General features: G+C 45.7%; 1 protein-coding gene across 1 annotated transcript in view; it reads left to right on the top strand.

Moving 5' to 3' along the window:
• The window catches only part of BSN (bassoon presynaptic cytomatrix protein), a 127370-nt gene that overhangs the window by 75651 nt on the left and 36383 nt on the right, over positions 1-15336 (top strand). Inside the window, exon 2 of the mRNA XM_077129305.1 lies at positions 11804-12212. Within this exon, the coding sequence (XP_076985420.1) occupies positions 11804-12212 (409 nt within the window). The remainder of the gene's footprint in view (positions 1-11803; positions 12213-15336) is intronic.

The raw sequence follows: 15336 nt of genomic DNA, 5'->3' as shown, positions 1-15336 counted from the left end.
CCCCATGGGAACTCCTCCAACCCTGTGGGGTCATTCTCTTTTGTTTTCCTCTCAGTACCTGCTCTGTTTCTGGCATCTCCTCTGCTCCCATAGGCACTGGTACTCCCCACAGATCTTGCCTGGACCATTGCTCTTTATGTGATCTCACCTCTCCTTGAGGCTCACCTGTGAGCTGAATCCTTAACTCTCCCAGAAAGAAATAGGTAGACTTGCCCTGAATTGAACCCAAGATCTGACCCATATTTCTTGACGTCCCTTGGACATTCCCATCTCAACACAACCAAACACAAAGTTGTGATTTTTTTTTAATATGTTGGATTTTTAGAGTCTGATTTTTATATGTATCCTATGAGATCTGTAGGTGTTATTTTTTATTTTTTACATGGGCAGGCACCAGGAATCGAACCTGGGTCCTTGGGCATGGCAGGCAAGGGTTTTTGCCTGTTGAGCCACCGTGGCCCGCCCCAAAGTTGTGATTTTGCTACTTAACTCTCTATCCCCCATCCTCTAATGGGCATCTCTACCTGAATTCCTCATCTCAGTTCTCTACCTGGATTCCTCAGTGCAGCAATTTCTATCTCTGTAAAATAGGCAAAGTCGTTCCTATCTCAGGGAGTGAAACTTAAAGATGTTAATATGTGACAGGTGCATGGCACATCACCAGGCTCGTGGTGGGAGCTCAGCTAGCATTACCATTACTGTGGTCTGCAGAGCTTCTGAATGGTGGGGGTGGGGATGCAGCCAATAGCCAGGAAGGGTTTTATGAGGCCAGATCCCGGGAAGGGCCAAGTCTTATGTGAGGCACATGCCATCCATATTCCTCAGGTCTAAATACTTTTGGGTCACATTTTACTGTTCTGAGTCATCATGAGTCCATGATTAATCCATCCTTTCAGAAGAGACACATTGAGCATCCATAGTGTGTCAGGCACTGGGTGAGGCACTGGGACACAGCTGTGAAAGCAGAGGCCCTGCCTCCACAGACCTGGCAGTCTAATGTGGGATAACAGATGATACACAAAAGCAATAAATATGTTATACAGTAAGTCGAAAGATGTTTAGGGCTATGGAGAACAGAGGCAAAAAGGACAGAAGTGCCTTTTAAAATAGAGTTGTCAGCAAAGTGTCCCTGAAAGGATGCCACTGGAGCAAAAACTTGAGGGAGTACAGGAGCAAGTGCTAGCAGAAGTGTGCTGGTTTCAAAGGATGTGTGTCCTCTAGAAAAGCCATGTTTTAGTCCTAATCCCATTTTGTAAAGGCAGCCATTTCTTCTAATCCCTATTCAGCATGGTATGTTTGAAACTGTAATTAGATCATCTCCCTGGAGATGTGATGTAATAGAGAGTGGTTGTTAAGCTGGATTAGGTGACGACATGTCTCCACCCATTTGGGTGGGTCTTGATTAGTTTCTGAAGTCCTATAAAAGAGGAAACATTTTGGAGATTGGAGATTCGGGGAGAGCAGAGAATGCTGCAGCACCACGAAGCAGAATCCACGAGCCAGCAACCTTTGGAGATGAAGAAGGAAAATGCCTCCCAGGGAGCTTCATGAAACAGGAAGCCAGGAGAAGAAGCTAGCAGATGATGCCATGTTTACCATGTGCCCTTCCAGATGAGAGAGGAACCCTGATGGTGCTCACCATGTGCCCTTCTCAGATGAGAGAGAGAAACCCTGAACTTAATTGGCCTTCTTGAACCAAGGTATCTTTACCTGGATGCCTTTGATTGGACATTTGGAACCCTGACCATGTTCACCATGTGCCTTTCCAGATGAGAGAAAAACTCTGACTGTGTTCACCATGTGCCCGTCCACTTGAGAGAGAAACCCTGAACTTCATTGGCCTTCTTGAACCAAGGTATCTTTCCCTAGATGCCTTTGATTGGACATTTCTATAGACTTGTTTTAATTGGGACATTTTCTCAGCCTTAGAACTGTAAACTAGCAACTCATTAAATTCCCCTTTTTAAAAGCCATTCCATTTCCGGAATATTGCATTCTGGCAGCTAGCAAACTAGAACAAAAAGGAATAGCAATTGCAAATGCCCAGAGGCAGGAGTGGGCCTGGCATGATGGAAGTGGAGTGAAGAGAGAGAGAGTAGCAGAGGAGACCAGTGGGAAAGGGATCAAATCTCATGAAACTTTATGGGCCATTATAAGACTTTTGGCTTTACCCCGGGAAAGGAAGAAGGATGTGAGCACAGGAGGGTTTATAATGGCTACTGTGTAGAGAGAAGACCATAGAGGTCTGAGGGTGGGAGCAAAAGTTCCAACCAGGCCCCTGTAGTTGTAAGATGAGAGGTGACAGTGGCTGGAACCAAGTGGGGTACGGCAGCATAGGGATAATCAGACTCGAAGTCTGGAGGATTTGCTTATGGATTGACATAAAATGAGAGAAGAGAGGAGGTAGGGATGACTCCAAAGAGAAAACTGTGGGAGGAACACATTTAGGGGGAAATCAGGGGCTAAGATTGGGCATGTCAAGTTTGAGATGCCTACAAGGCATCTCAGAGGGAATATAGAGTTGGAAGTTAGACAAGTCAGGGGTTCATGGGAGGTCTGGGCCAGAGATAACATTTGATGATTTTCATCAGGAAATAGGATTTAAAGCCTTGAGAGGGGGTGAGCTTTGAGACTCAGGAACTGGGTATACTTAGAGAAGCAAATTGGTGCAAAGACTGAACCTTGGATCCCTTCAATGTAAGAGGAAGGATTCTGGGGTTGGGACTGCAAAAGATATTATAGTACCATACAGCCGACATTGATTCAGAGCATACATAGCCTCTTGGAGAACACTGCCCCAGCTCTATAAGGTATTGCCACCTAGTTGTCATCATAATTGGGTCTTCGAAAGGCCATTCCACCATTCTGTCAACCCAGCTACATCTGGATGATGGGGAACATGGTAGGACCAGAGGATCATATGAGCATGTGCCCATTCCCACACTTCATTTGCTGTGAAGTAGGTTCCTTGATCAGAAGCAATATTGTATGGATTGCCAAGACAGTGGATAAGGCATTCCATAAGTCCACAGATGATAGTTTTTGCATAAACACTGCATGCAAGGAAGTCAAACCCATATCCGGAGTATGTGTCTATTCCAGTCAGAACAAATTGCTGCCCCTTCCATGATGGAAGTGGTACAATGTAATCAACCTGCTACCAGGTAGCAGGCTGATCACCTCGGGGAATGATGCCATATTGGGGACTGAGTGTGGATCTCTCCTGCTGGCAGATTGGGCACTCAGCAGTGGCCATTGCCTGGTTGATTTTGGTGAGTGGAAGTCCATGTTGCTGAACCTATACATAACCTCCATCCCTACCACCATACCCACTTTGTTCATGAGCCCATTGGCAATGGCAGGAATATCTGAGAAAAGAGGATGACTTGTGTCCATAGGATGGGTCATCTTATCCACTTGATTATTAAATCCTTCCTCTGCTGAAGTCATCCTCTGATGAGCATTCACATGGGACACAAATATCTTCATGTTTTCTGCTAACTCAGAAAGATCTATTCACATGCCTCTTCCCCAGACATCTTTGTCACCAGTTTTCCAATCATGCTCCTTCCAAGTCCTTGACCATTCAGCCAAACCATTGGCAACAGCCATGAATCAGTGTACAAACACACCTCTGGCCAGTTCTCCTTTCAAGCAAAATGAACAACCAGGTGCACTGCTCGAAGTTTCACCCACTGGGAGGATTTCCCCTCACAACTGTCCTTTAAGGACATCTCAGAAAGTGGTTGTGGTGCTGCTGCTGTCCACTTCCAGGTGGTCCCTGCCTGTCTGCAGAACCATCTATAAACCAAGCCCGAGTTTTCTCTTCCTTAGTCAACTGACTGTAAGGAACTCCCTAAGAGGCCATAGCTCTGGTCTGGGAAAGAAAAGGTAATGTGGCAGGAGAGGGGGCCATGAGTCTTTGGACCACTTCCTCATGTAACTTACTTGTGCTTTCAGGACCTTCTTAGCCTATCTCTTATATACCATTTCCATTTTATGATGGAGTGCTGCTGTGCATGCCCACCTTTATGACTTGGTGGGTCAGACAACACCCAGCTCATGATAGGCAACTCAGGTCTCATGGTAACTTGGTGGCTTCTGGTTAAGTGTTCAGTCTCTACTAAGGCCCAGTAGCAGACTAAAAGCTATTTCTCAAAAGAAGAGTAGTTATCTGAAGCATATGGTAAGGCTTTGTGCTGAAATCTTAAGGATCTGTGTTGTGATTCTCCTATAGGGGCCTGCCAAAGGCTCCAGACAGTATCCCTATTTGCCACTGACACTTCCAACACCATTGGATCTGCTGAATCAGATGGCCCAGGTGGAAGAGCCACTTGCACAGCAGCCTGGATATGTCACAGAGCCTCCTCTTTTTCCAGTCCCCACTCAAAACTAGCAGCTTTTATGGTCACTCAGTTAATGGGCCAGGTAGCACACCCAAATGAGGAATATATTGTCTCCAAAATCAAAAGAGGCCAACTAGGCATTGTGCCTCTTTTTTAATTGTAGGAGGGACCAGATGCAACAGCTTATTCTTCACCTTAGAAAGGATATCTTGACATGCCCCACACCACTGGACATCTAGAAATTTCATTGAGGTGGAACGCCTCTGTATTTTTGTTGGATTTATCTCCCATCCCCTAACATGAAAATGCCTTACCAACAAATCTAGAGTAGTTACTACTTCTTGCTTACTAGGTCCATGATATTATTAATATAACGGACCAGTGTGATGTCTTTTGGGAGGTAAAAACGATCAAGGTCCCTGTGGACAAGATTGTGACATAGAGCTGGAGAACTGAAGCATACCCCTGAGGCAGCATAGTGAAGGTATACTGCTGGCCTTACCAACTAAACACAAACTGTTCTGTGTTTAGTACAGCTATTGAGAAAAAAGCATTTGCCAGATCAATAGCTGCATACCAGGTACCAGCAAATATGTTGATTTGCTCAACCAATGATACCATAGTTGGAACAGCAGCTGCAGTTGGAGTTACAACCTGGTTAAGTTTACGATAATCCACTGCCATCCTCCAAGACCCCTCTATTTTCTGCACAAGCCAAATAAGAGAGTTGAATGGGGATGTGGTGGGAATCGCCACCCTGCATTCTTCAAGTCCATAAGAGTGGCACTAATATCTGCAATCCCTCCTGGAATCCGGTATTGCTTCTGATTCACTATTTTGCTAGATAGGGGCAGTTCTAGTGGCTTCCACTTGGCCTTTCCTACCATAATAGCCCTCATTCCACGAGTCAGAGAACCAATGTGGGGATTCTATCAGTTGCTGAGTATGTCAATTAAATGATGCATTCTGGACTGGGGAAATGACCACAGAATGGGTCTGGAGACCTAATGAACCCACTGTGAGATGAACCTGAGCTAAAACTCCTTTGATCATCTGACCTCCAGAAGCCCCTACTCTGACTGGTGGCCCAGAGTGAAGTTTGAGGTCTCCTGGAATTAGTGTCATTTCTGAACCAGTGTCTAATAATCCCTGAAATATTTGATCATTTTCTTTTCCTCAATGTAGTTGCCCTGGTAAAAGGCCATAGGTCTCCTTGGGGAAGGCTGGGAGGAAGGTTAACCACGTAAATTTTGGGCAGTGTTAAAGGGTCCTTCCCCATGGGTACCCAGCCCTCCCCCCATTCAAGGGACTCTGGGTCTGTAAACTGTCTCAGTCTGGAAATTGATTAAGGGTCCTTGACTCTCTGTTTTAGTAATTCAGGTTAGACTTTGTTCACATGACCTAGAATTCTTCTGCTTATGCAGCTCAAACAAGAATTTAGTAGACTGCCTATCTATTTTACTTCTAGGTACCCCGTGATCTACTAGCTAAAACCACAAGTCTCTACGAGTCAGATTATTTTGACTGCTGCTTTGAGTCTACTGTCCATCATGGTGGCCACACCCACTTTGTCTGTGGTGATTAACTGTCACCACGTGGCTTCTGCCAACTTGAGATCCAATCATCCCCATTCTGTTTAAGGATTCCAGCTCAGTGACAGCAGTTCTCACAGTAATATCTGACCTACAGAGAAGGGCGACTACAGAGCTCTTCAGGATTGATGGAGTTAGTCTCACGAATTTAATTCTCAAGGTTCTGGTGAAAGATGTGTCCTCTGGACATTCCTGTGGTGTGTGAGCAGGTCTTCCATGATAAAGCCACTCCAACATCCAGTCTCTCTAAGCCTCTAGGTCCACTTATCTGCATTATACCACGGCCATTCTGGCATTTTGATCTCAGATAATGTTGGCCCACCTTTTGATCCCTGTTTCAGCCAACCATCCAAACTAATTGTTAATGCCCTTTCTAACCCCTTGAGCTGCAACACTGAATGCAGAATATTTGTTTAGTGGGCCTATATCAATAAATTCAACTTGATCCAACTTTATATTCGTTCTGCCATTATCCCCCACCCATAGTATCCATTTCCACACCTATTCCCCTGTTTTCCGTCTGTGTAGATTGGAAAATTCATGTAATTCTGTTGGCGTATAGTGTACCTCCTCATGGGTCACACTTTGTACCTCACCTTTCAAGGCCTGTTGGGACTTTAGGCTAGTTATAAGTCTTGAAGAAAAGAGGGGTGGTGGGGATAGGTCATGAAAAGAAATATAAGTATATTTCAAGCCAATTTACCTCATGGCATTCCATTGCAATTTCATTTGGTGAAACAGGATTAGCTGCTTCAGAACAGCAGGCACCCTGCAAGGTTGAGATTTTAGTTAAGTTGTAAATCTGCTACTCACCCGGTGAGGCTCTATGACTGGTTTTCAGAAATCTCAAGTCTATGACCACAGGAAATAAGATTTTCTTTTAGGGTAAACATGGAAACTTTTATGTTGTTCATATAGAGCTTAAGGTGCAAATTTGAAGCCTTCAGCTCATCCCTTTCCCTCATGACTGTATCCAGTGTATCTAACGACCAGCCAACATCATTATACCTCTTAATTCCACAAAACTCTATAAAGGCGTCAAAAACACTCTCACCCAGACCTTGCTTCATGTTAGTGTACAATTAGCAGAATCTAATGGTGATATTTTGAGTATCTCTCTTGCCAACTCACCCCATGGACTGTCAGTGCCATCTTGATTATTGGAAACAGAGTCATTAGTCCCATGAGTCCAATCAAAGTAGAAAACCAATTATAAAAACCCATTTTTAAGATTCTGTTTCTCAAGAACCATTCTCAATACCAAGCTGTATTAGGGTTCTCTAGAGAAACAGAACCAACAGGAAATACTTGTAAATATGAGATTTATAAATGTATCTCATGCAACCATGGAAATGGAAGAGTCCAAAATTCACAGGGCAGGCTGTGAAGCTGGCAGTTCCAATGAAGGGTCTGGATGAACTCCACAGGAGAGGCTCACTGGCTGAAGAAACAATGAAAAAGTCTCTCTTCTTCCTTAAAAGTCTTCAACTAATTGGATCTCGTAGTGGGAGACATGCCTTCATTGATGGCAGATGTAATCAACCACAAATGCGATCAACTAAATGACAATTTAATACAGTAGCCTTCCAGTTTATCAACTAGTCACGAAATATCCTTGCAGCAATGGTCAGGCCAGTGCTTGCCTGACCAGACAACTGGGCATCATCACTTGGCCAAGTTGACACCAGAACCTAACCATCACAATCCTCTTATTGTGGAGGATTATTCTCCACAATTGTGGAGGATTATTGTGGAGGATTATTATATTCTGTGCCACAATAAAAGAGGCACAGAAAAAAGATGAAACCCAGAGAAAAAGCACCAGAGAAAGTGAGAGAGAGGGATCCAGTAAAGCCAGAAGCTGAAAGCAGATATCGCCATGTACCTTACCATGTGACTGAGGAGCCCCAGATGCCAACAGCCTATCTGCCGAGTCCAGGTATTGTCATACTGAGTTGAGTTAGATATATTCATAGCCTAAGAACTGTACATTTTAAGTTAATAAATCCCCATTGTAAAAGTCAACCTGTTTCTAGTATATGGCATTTTGACAGTTTTACCAAACCAAACTCTTCAGAAAATTAAGTATAAAATTACCATATATCTTAGCAATCCCACTTCTAGATATGTACCCCAAAGAATTGAAAGCAGGGACTTAATCAGATATTTGCACACTGATGTTCATAGTGATATTCACAATTGCCAAAAGATGGAAGCAACCCAAGTGTCTATCAACCATTGAATGGATAAAAAAATATAGTATATGTATATGTATATATATATAATGGAATATTATTAAACTTTAAAAAGGAATGAAGTCCCAATTCATGCAACAACATGGATGAACCTTGCAGAAATCATGTTGAGTGAAATAAACCAGACACAAAAGGACAAATATTGTATGATCTCATGGATATGAAATAATTAGAATAAGTAAACTCAAAGAGCCAGACTCTAGAATACAGATTACCAGGGGACAGGGTGGGAATAGGGAATATGGAGTTATGGCTTGAGATGTATAGGGTTTTTATTTAGGACGATGGACAAATTTTGGTAATGGATAGTGGTGATGGAAGTACAACATTGTGAACATAAGTAATAGCTCTCTTAATTATATATTTGAATGTGGTTAAAAGGGGGGAATAGTAGATTATATATATGAACTTATAAAAAGCACACATGAAACTATACAACACAGTCAGTGAACCCTTAGTTAAACCATGTACCATGGTTAATAATGCAATTATTAAATCATGCTTTTATCAATTGTAATACATGTACCATACAAGTGCAAGGTGTTAATAAGGTGGCATAAGGGCATCCTGTATTTTATGCATGTTTGTTCTGTAAACCCAGAATTTCTCTAATAAAAAAAATGAACACCTTTATTTCCAACAAAATATGATTATAAATAGAAAACTACAAAGGAAGCAAAAGAATAATATAAATAAATAGTTCTCTGTATTCATGAATTGGAATACTAAATATTGTTAAGATGTCAGTTCTTCCCAAGATGATCTTTAGATTTAATGAGATTCTATCAAAATCCCAGTAAGCTACTTGGTAAATACTGGCAAAATGATTTTAAATTGTGATTGAAAAGGTAAAAGATGTAATGCTGACTAATGGCCCCACCCTGATCAAAATGGTGGCATGAGATGCTTCTGGCCTCCTCCCCCCACAGAAGTTCTGAACAACTAGCAAGAACTGTCAGAAATATCTTTCTCAAAGCTCCAGAATACAGTTAATGACCACAGTAACAGGAGCACCAAATCAGGAAAAAGGCTACTTAAAAGTGATAGGATCTTGTAGCACCCTGGTTGCCCCTCGCCCACCCTTCGCTGACTCAGCACAGAGCTGGCCCACACTGCTAGTGTGGATCCCTGGTCTCAGTTCCAGAGGGAGCAAAGTAACCCTCATGCACATACTAGAAGCATATATGATTGGCTTAATCTGTCTGGTGGTGGCCTGAGGGACTCGGTATCCCACAATTGCTGTGCATGCAGAAAAAGTTCACCAAGCTCTCCTACAGAAAGCTGTGGGAGAGCAGTCCAGAGGTGCTGCCTGGGGCAAGGGATTGTTGGCTGTGTAGCATACAGTAGAGTGCCTGAGAACAGGAGGAAAATATCTCCTAGGAAAGAGGGGACATTTGGAATTGTATGAAAGGGAGAATTCCTAGGGCCATCAGCACATGCCCAAGGCAAGACACATGGGCAAAAAGGATCAAGGAGACCCCATGCTTTGGCCTTGAGCTCGTCTTTAAACTCACTGTATGGATAAGTCCTGAAGAAGAGTGCTTGCACAGTCCAGTCTGCAAGGACTGGAAAAGTGTTTTCTTTTTTATTTCCTTCTCTTTTTTTTTTTTTTGTTGGCTCCTAGCATTCAAGGAAAACTCTGTTATAACATTAGCTTGGATACAAACTGAAGGAACAGATGCCACAGTGTCCAAATACCAGTGATAACACATTGAAATATCAACATGAACAGGTTACAACCAAAGGTTACCAAAAAAAAGTCACAAAATTGCCTGTTACATATTGGGCAACACAGACACAGTAGAAATTGCTGTTATTTCTCTGAAGAAACCATGTCCCTTGCAGAGCTTAGGGAGAGTGCTGTGGACTTTTATGTGTTATAAAGAGCTGCCAGTAGCTAGAAGTTAGTCTACAGAAAGGCCCTAGAGGAGCCCAGGTTCCGAGTATGGACCGGTGATGCTATATTCGCTATCATGATAGACCTCAAGGCTGACGGCAAAGGTGGCCCAGAAGGGCTAGACTCAGACTCTGGTTGTCTCACTGAAGATGAAAGTGGCAGGTTTGTGACTGGATGTATAGGTGTATGCTGTTGTTGATTGACTAAACGATGTTTGAGGGACATTTAATACAGTGTTTCTTTCTCCCGGAAGAGTCATTTTTAGACTGAGGGTGTTTCACTTCACCAGCAATTCCTCAGAAAGAAAGAAGGACTACCATGAGTGTCTTGAAGTTGGGGCTCCTTTTCTGCTTCCCCTGGCCTGGTTATCTTATGGGTCTGACACACCCTTGGGGATAGGCTGAGCCTCCCCAGGTGGGCTCCTGATAGCCCTTCTGAAAAGGCTCACCCTAAAATACCCTACCAGTTGACTCTTGGATATTTCTACAAACATATGGCCTTTAACAGGGGACAGCAAACTTAGACTCCCCTCCTTTTAGACCCTGCGAGGACTAGGGGTGCTGGGGCATAAAGGGCCAGGGCAGAGTCTTTCCCAGGCAGCAGAGGCCAGGCCTTCAGAGTAGTTCTAAGCCAGGCTGCCCTGTCTTTTAGGTACCAGCATCCACAGAGTGGAAGCAAGGGGAACAAGTATACTTCAGGGGAGTAATATAAAGAAGTGCCTCTGGCCTTTTGTGCTCAGCCTCTTTCAAATCAGAAGAAATGGAAATCAGCAGAAGTGAACTTAGTTGGTTCAAAGGAGAAGGAATATGAGGGAATTGAATTTGGGCCTGACAGTTTTCCTCCTATCTCTTCAAACTACCCAACTCTGCTGGGTCCTCTGCAGCCTAGCCTAATTGGGTGGAGGCGGGGTGAGGACCTTGGACCTCCCTCAGTGGTTTCTTAAGGGCTGGATCCCAGAATTGAGACCATAGCCTTGCTCCAGTGGAATAGTAACACTTCATCCCCTCTGGATGGACTTTGTCTGGCAGTTACTCCACCAGAGAGAAAGTTCCTTTGTGTATGGGCAGTTCCCTGTTGGGAATGGCATCACCTAGGCATCAAGATGCCCTCACCTGTCCCCATCAGTCCCCAGCTGTCTTGGGTCAGCCTGCAAAGGGACAAGACAAGATGTAACAGGCCTTCCAGGGAAGTATCTCTAAATTGGGGCTACATGTTGGAATCACCTGGAAGGAAAAATGACTAATGTCAGGTTACAACCCCACAGATTCTGATGTGATTTACCTGGGGTGCAGTCTGGGAATCAAAATTTTCAAATGACTATAGGTGTTTCTAATGTGTAAGTTTCAAGCATTGGTACCCAAAGTGTTATGTCCTGACCAGAGTTGGCATCACCTGGGAACTTCTTAAAAAATGCAGAAGCTTGGGCTGCATCCCAGACCCGCTGGATCAGATTCTGTACTTTATCAGAATGTAAGAAGGGTTTGTGATCCTGCCACACTATCTGGTGCCAAGGGTTTAAGTGGGAGATTTTTGTCATGGTTCAGCACGGGGAGCATTCAGCATTCAGCAAATGTGGCTGCAGTGATGCCTCTGGGCAAGAGAAAGAGGGTGCTGATGGGGCTTGGCAGGGGAACTCAGCTTAGTAGAGACCTCTATAGGCTGCTTCTCTTAAGCTATATCTCTAACACACAGTCATTTCCAATGTCATTTCAGCATTTCCAGGAGGTTGGACCCGAAGGAAACCCTGGGTAGCCAGAGACCAACTTCTCCAACTCTGAAGCAGGCTTCTGCTACTGCTTCTGGCCGTGAGAGCCCCCGGGAGCCAAGAGCACTGGGCCCAGCAGGCCAGGAGGCTGATGGCCCCCGCAGGACACTGCAGGTGGACAGCAGGACGCAGAGATCAGGGCGGTCCCCCTCGGTGTCACCGGACAGAGGCAGCACCCCTACATCACCCTACTCCGTCCCCCAAATTGCCCCCCTGCCCAGCAGTACCCTGTGTCCTATATGCAAGACCTCGGACCTCACATCGGCCCCCAGCCAGCCAAACTTCAACACCTGCACCCAGTGTCACAACAAAGTCTGCAACCAATGTGGGTTCAACCCTAACCCTCACCTCACCCAGGTAACCACCCCTTGCGCCGGCTTCCCACCTGCCTGCTGTCCATCACCACGTCTCCACGACACCGTCCACATTTCATACCACCTTTCTTTTCCTGATTGTTTCCCTTGTTCACCAGTTCCTGTATCTTCCTGGTGGTATCTTCTGACTCCAAGATGTGGGCAGCAGAGAACAAGACCTGGCTCCAGATTCTGTGGGGGAGTCCTATACCCCATAAAATCTTGGGTAGAACTCCAGGTAGCAATTGGAAGTTGCTTTCTTACTTAGTCTAAGTTTGGCCTGGAAAAACAGTCCTATGGACAGCTTTCCCCCATGGATGCTCATTTGGAGAGGACCTGACCTTAGGGCTGCTTCTCTCCCTGACAGGGGGCCCTGGAAAGAGATGCTGGAATGGGAGCAAGGTTTTATACATAGCAAAAAAATGCCTTCCAAGTTGGGTGCAAGTAGCTCTTTCTCTGGGCTTCAGTTTTGGTTATCTGGGGACCTGAGGTGGAGGAGTAGCCACCCATTCCCAGAGAAACGGCGATAGGGTACAGATCAGGCTGGGGGCCAGGCAGTTACGAAGGATGTCAGTACTCCACACTCACCAAGAGGCTCCTGCAGGGCTGTTCCCATGAGACTGGCCTCTTGCCTACCCCAAAAGACTCTGGTCTACAGCTTATCCTGCCTTTGTTTCAAATGCTTTGAGTTGCTATTGGGATGCCCTCCTTGAGGCTTTCTGGTAATCTGGAGGCTGGATGCTCCAGAGTTTTAATGCATCAGGGCTGGGGCCTGAGCTGGGACCATCCCTTTGAAATGAGCTTGAATGGGTTTGCTGGCTTCCTCCCTCTCCTTGGAGGTGACTCCTACATCACTGGCTCTCCCCCTAGGGCTCTTCCCTTGGGCAGGATGGAAAGTGGCTAACTGCAGGCCCCGGCATGGCTGCCTCTAGGACATTCAGCAGAAGGAGCCGCTCGGACCATGTGGGTGGGGGCTGGGGGTGAGTGAGAACTATTGTTCACAGGTCGGGGTCTATTTGTGACATGAGGTGCTATGGGTGTGGGACGTGTGGTTTGCGCGAGGTAAGTGTGAGATTCCGAGGAAGAAGCTGCTGGTGTGGGGAGATGACTCAGTGCGTTTGGAGTTGCTCCTGGAGTGTGGGGGCTTCCTGAGGAGGCGTGCATGCTTGTGATTATTGCATCTGTGATTAGAAACAGGCCCATCCCTGCACTGATCAGTTAGGTAAGTGTTTGCTGGTCAGTATTAAGAAGAACAGTGTGATTAAGGGCTAGGAATTTCACCTGTGTGTTTCTGCCAGTTAAAAGGCCAGAGCACCTATTCTCACTGGAGCTGAAAGACTCGACAAGTGGCCCAGGAGGCTGTGGGCCCAGGGGGGTCCCTGCCTTGTGCTGGCCTTGGCACCATGGGATGCTTACTGGAGCTCCATACCTGGACAGCTCTGGGTGGGCTGGGAAGAGATAAAGGGAGAGATACACATGGTGGCACCAGCTTCCTCGTGATTGCCCCAGCCCTTGCTGCACCACAGGCTCTGCCTCCAGCTTTACCCTTCAGTAAGGTGGGAACACAGCCAGCCTTTGGCTGTGCCTGGAAGGATAGTAGAGTGGGAGGACCTTGGAGACACTCTGTCCATCTGCTTCATTGTGCTGGGAGGAAGCCAAGGCTCAGGGCCAGGAGGAAAGTGGGGCTTCAAACTTACTGCAGATTCATAAGCTCTTCAGCCAAGCACTTCAGGTAAATGCTAGGCTGGTCAAAAAAGGTGGTACTTTGCTGCACAATTTCCAGGGCCTTCAGTATACAGAGGGACATCATGTATACATACATCCAAGATAGGGCTGTAGCCAGCAGCCATTCCCAGATTTACTTTCACTGAACACTTTAGGGTGTGGTGTTCTGTGGCACCAGTTTGGGAAATGCTGACCTAGCCTATTCTCGGAGTTCTCACTTGGTGGACGCCCTTTTCTACTGAGACCTCTGGGAAGAACTTTTTTTTCTTTAGGGTTGGCTTTCAATGCTGTTTCTTTCAGGGGAAAACAAACCTCTTTTGCACATTTTCCTGGGGGGGGGGGGCTGACAGAGCTTAATTCTTGAGCCAGAGCAGTTTGTCTTTTGTCATTTACCAAGAGCAGATTCATCTCCCTGGTCCATGCTCCCAGGTACTGATTAAACAAGGGTGCAGGTTTTGCTCACACACCTGCTGATAGATCCACCTTGCCCAGACCACATCTACTCTGGCCACCTCTCACTCAGCCTCTCCCACTAGCCATCATGTCAGCCAAGAATGCTATTTCTGTGATATTCCTAGTATCTCTGGGCTGAGCTCCTACCTGGCCTAAGGGTCTGGGTTTGTGCAAGACGCTGGTTCTGAAGGCAGGAGTATTTGGGTCACAGGAACTCAGGGAGAGTGACCTTTTCCAGAAAACTCAGTTCCAGTACTCACTTCCTTTTTTGGCTTCTCAATTCCTAGGAGTTGCCCGATTAGAGTGGAAAAAACAGTGCAGAACTGGCCACAGTCTGCCTCATTTGACAGAAGCAATGGTTGAGATCTAGAATCACTGCTTCCTTGGGCCTGAGCTTCTCCTCTTGGCTCTGGGGGCTGCTGGTGGGTCCTATACTTACAATGGCATGATGCTCACTATTCCACCCATGCCCAGGTTGGCCAGATCTAGGGCCTGTGTAGAGAGGAGGAGGCCTGCCCATGTATTTTTCTAGGTTTCTGAGTGCTGGAGCACATTGACTCTGCATGGAAATTGGGGGAGGAGCCTAGAGCACACTCTGCTTGCAAATAAGGAAACTGGGTTTTGGGAAGTCGTGGTTCATTCTGGGTCATTCTGGGGCAAATGAGCTGGGAGCTCAGAACCAGTGGCTAGGAGGTCTCCAATGTTATCACCAGTGACTCCCAGCCCTATTTTCCCCATCCATAGTCCATTTTTGTTTAGCATGAGAATAGTTTGGAATGAACAGGGCCCTTCTAACCCCTCTTTTTGGTGGGGGCCATTTCTTACTAGAGTTCTCCAGTCCTGGTAGCTCAGAGCAGAAGAATAATTTAACCTATTTTAAACCATGACAAAGGACTAGAGGCCTATGTCTATGCTGCTTAGGCCTGTCAATCCACCTCTCCAATATTAGA

The sequence above is a fragment of the Tamandua tetradactyla genome, chromosome 15 (genome assembly GCF_023851605.1).
Source record: "Tamandua tetradactyla isolate mTamTet1 chromosome 15, mTamTet1.pri, whole genome shotgun sequence".
Taxonomy (NCBI): domain Eukaryota; kingdom Metazoa; phylum Chordata; class Mammalia; order Pilosa; family Myrmecophagidae; genus Tamandua; species Tamandua tetradactyla.
The sequence above is the reverse complement of the archived record's forward strand: the minus strand, read 5'-3'. Positions and strand labels throughout refer to the sequence as shown.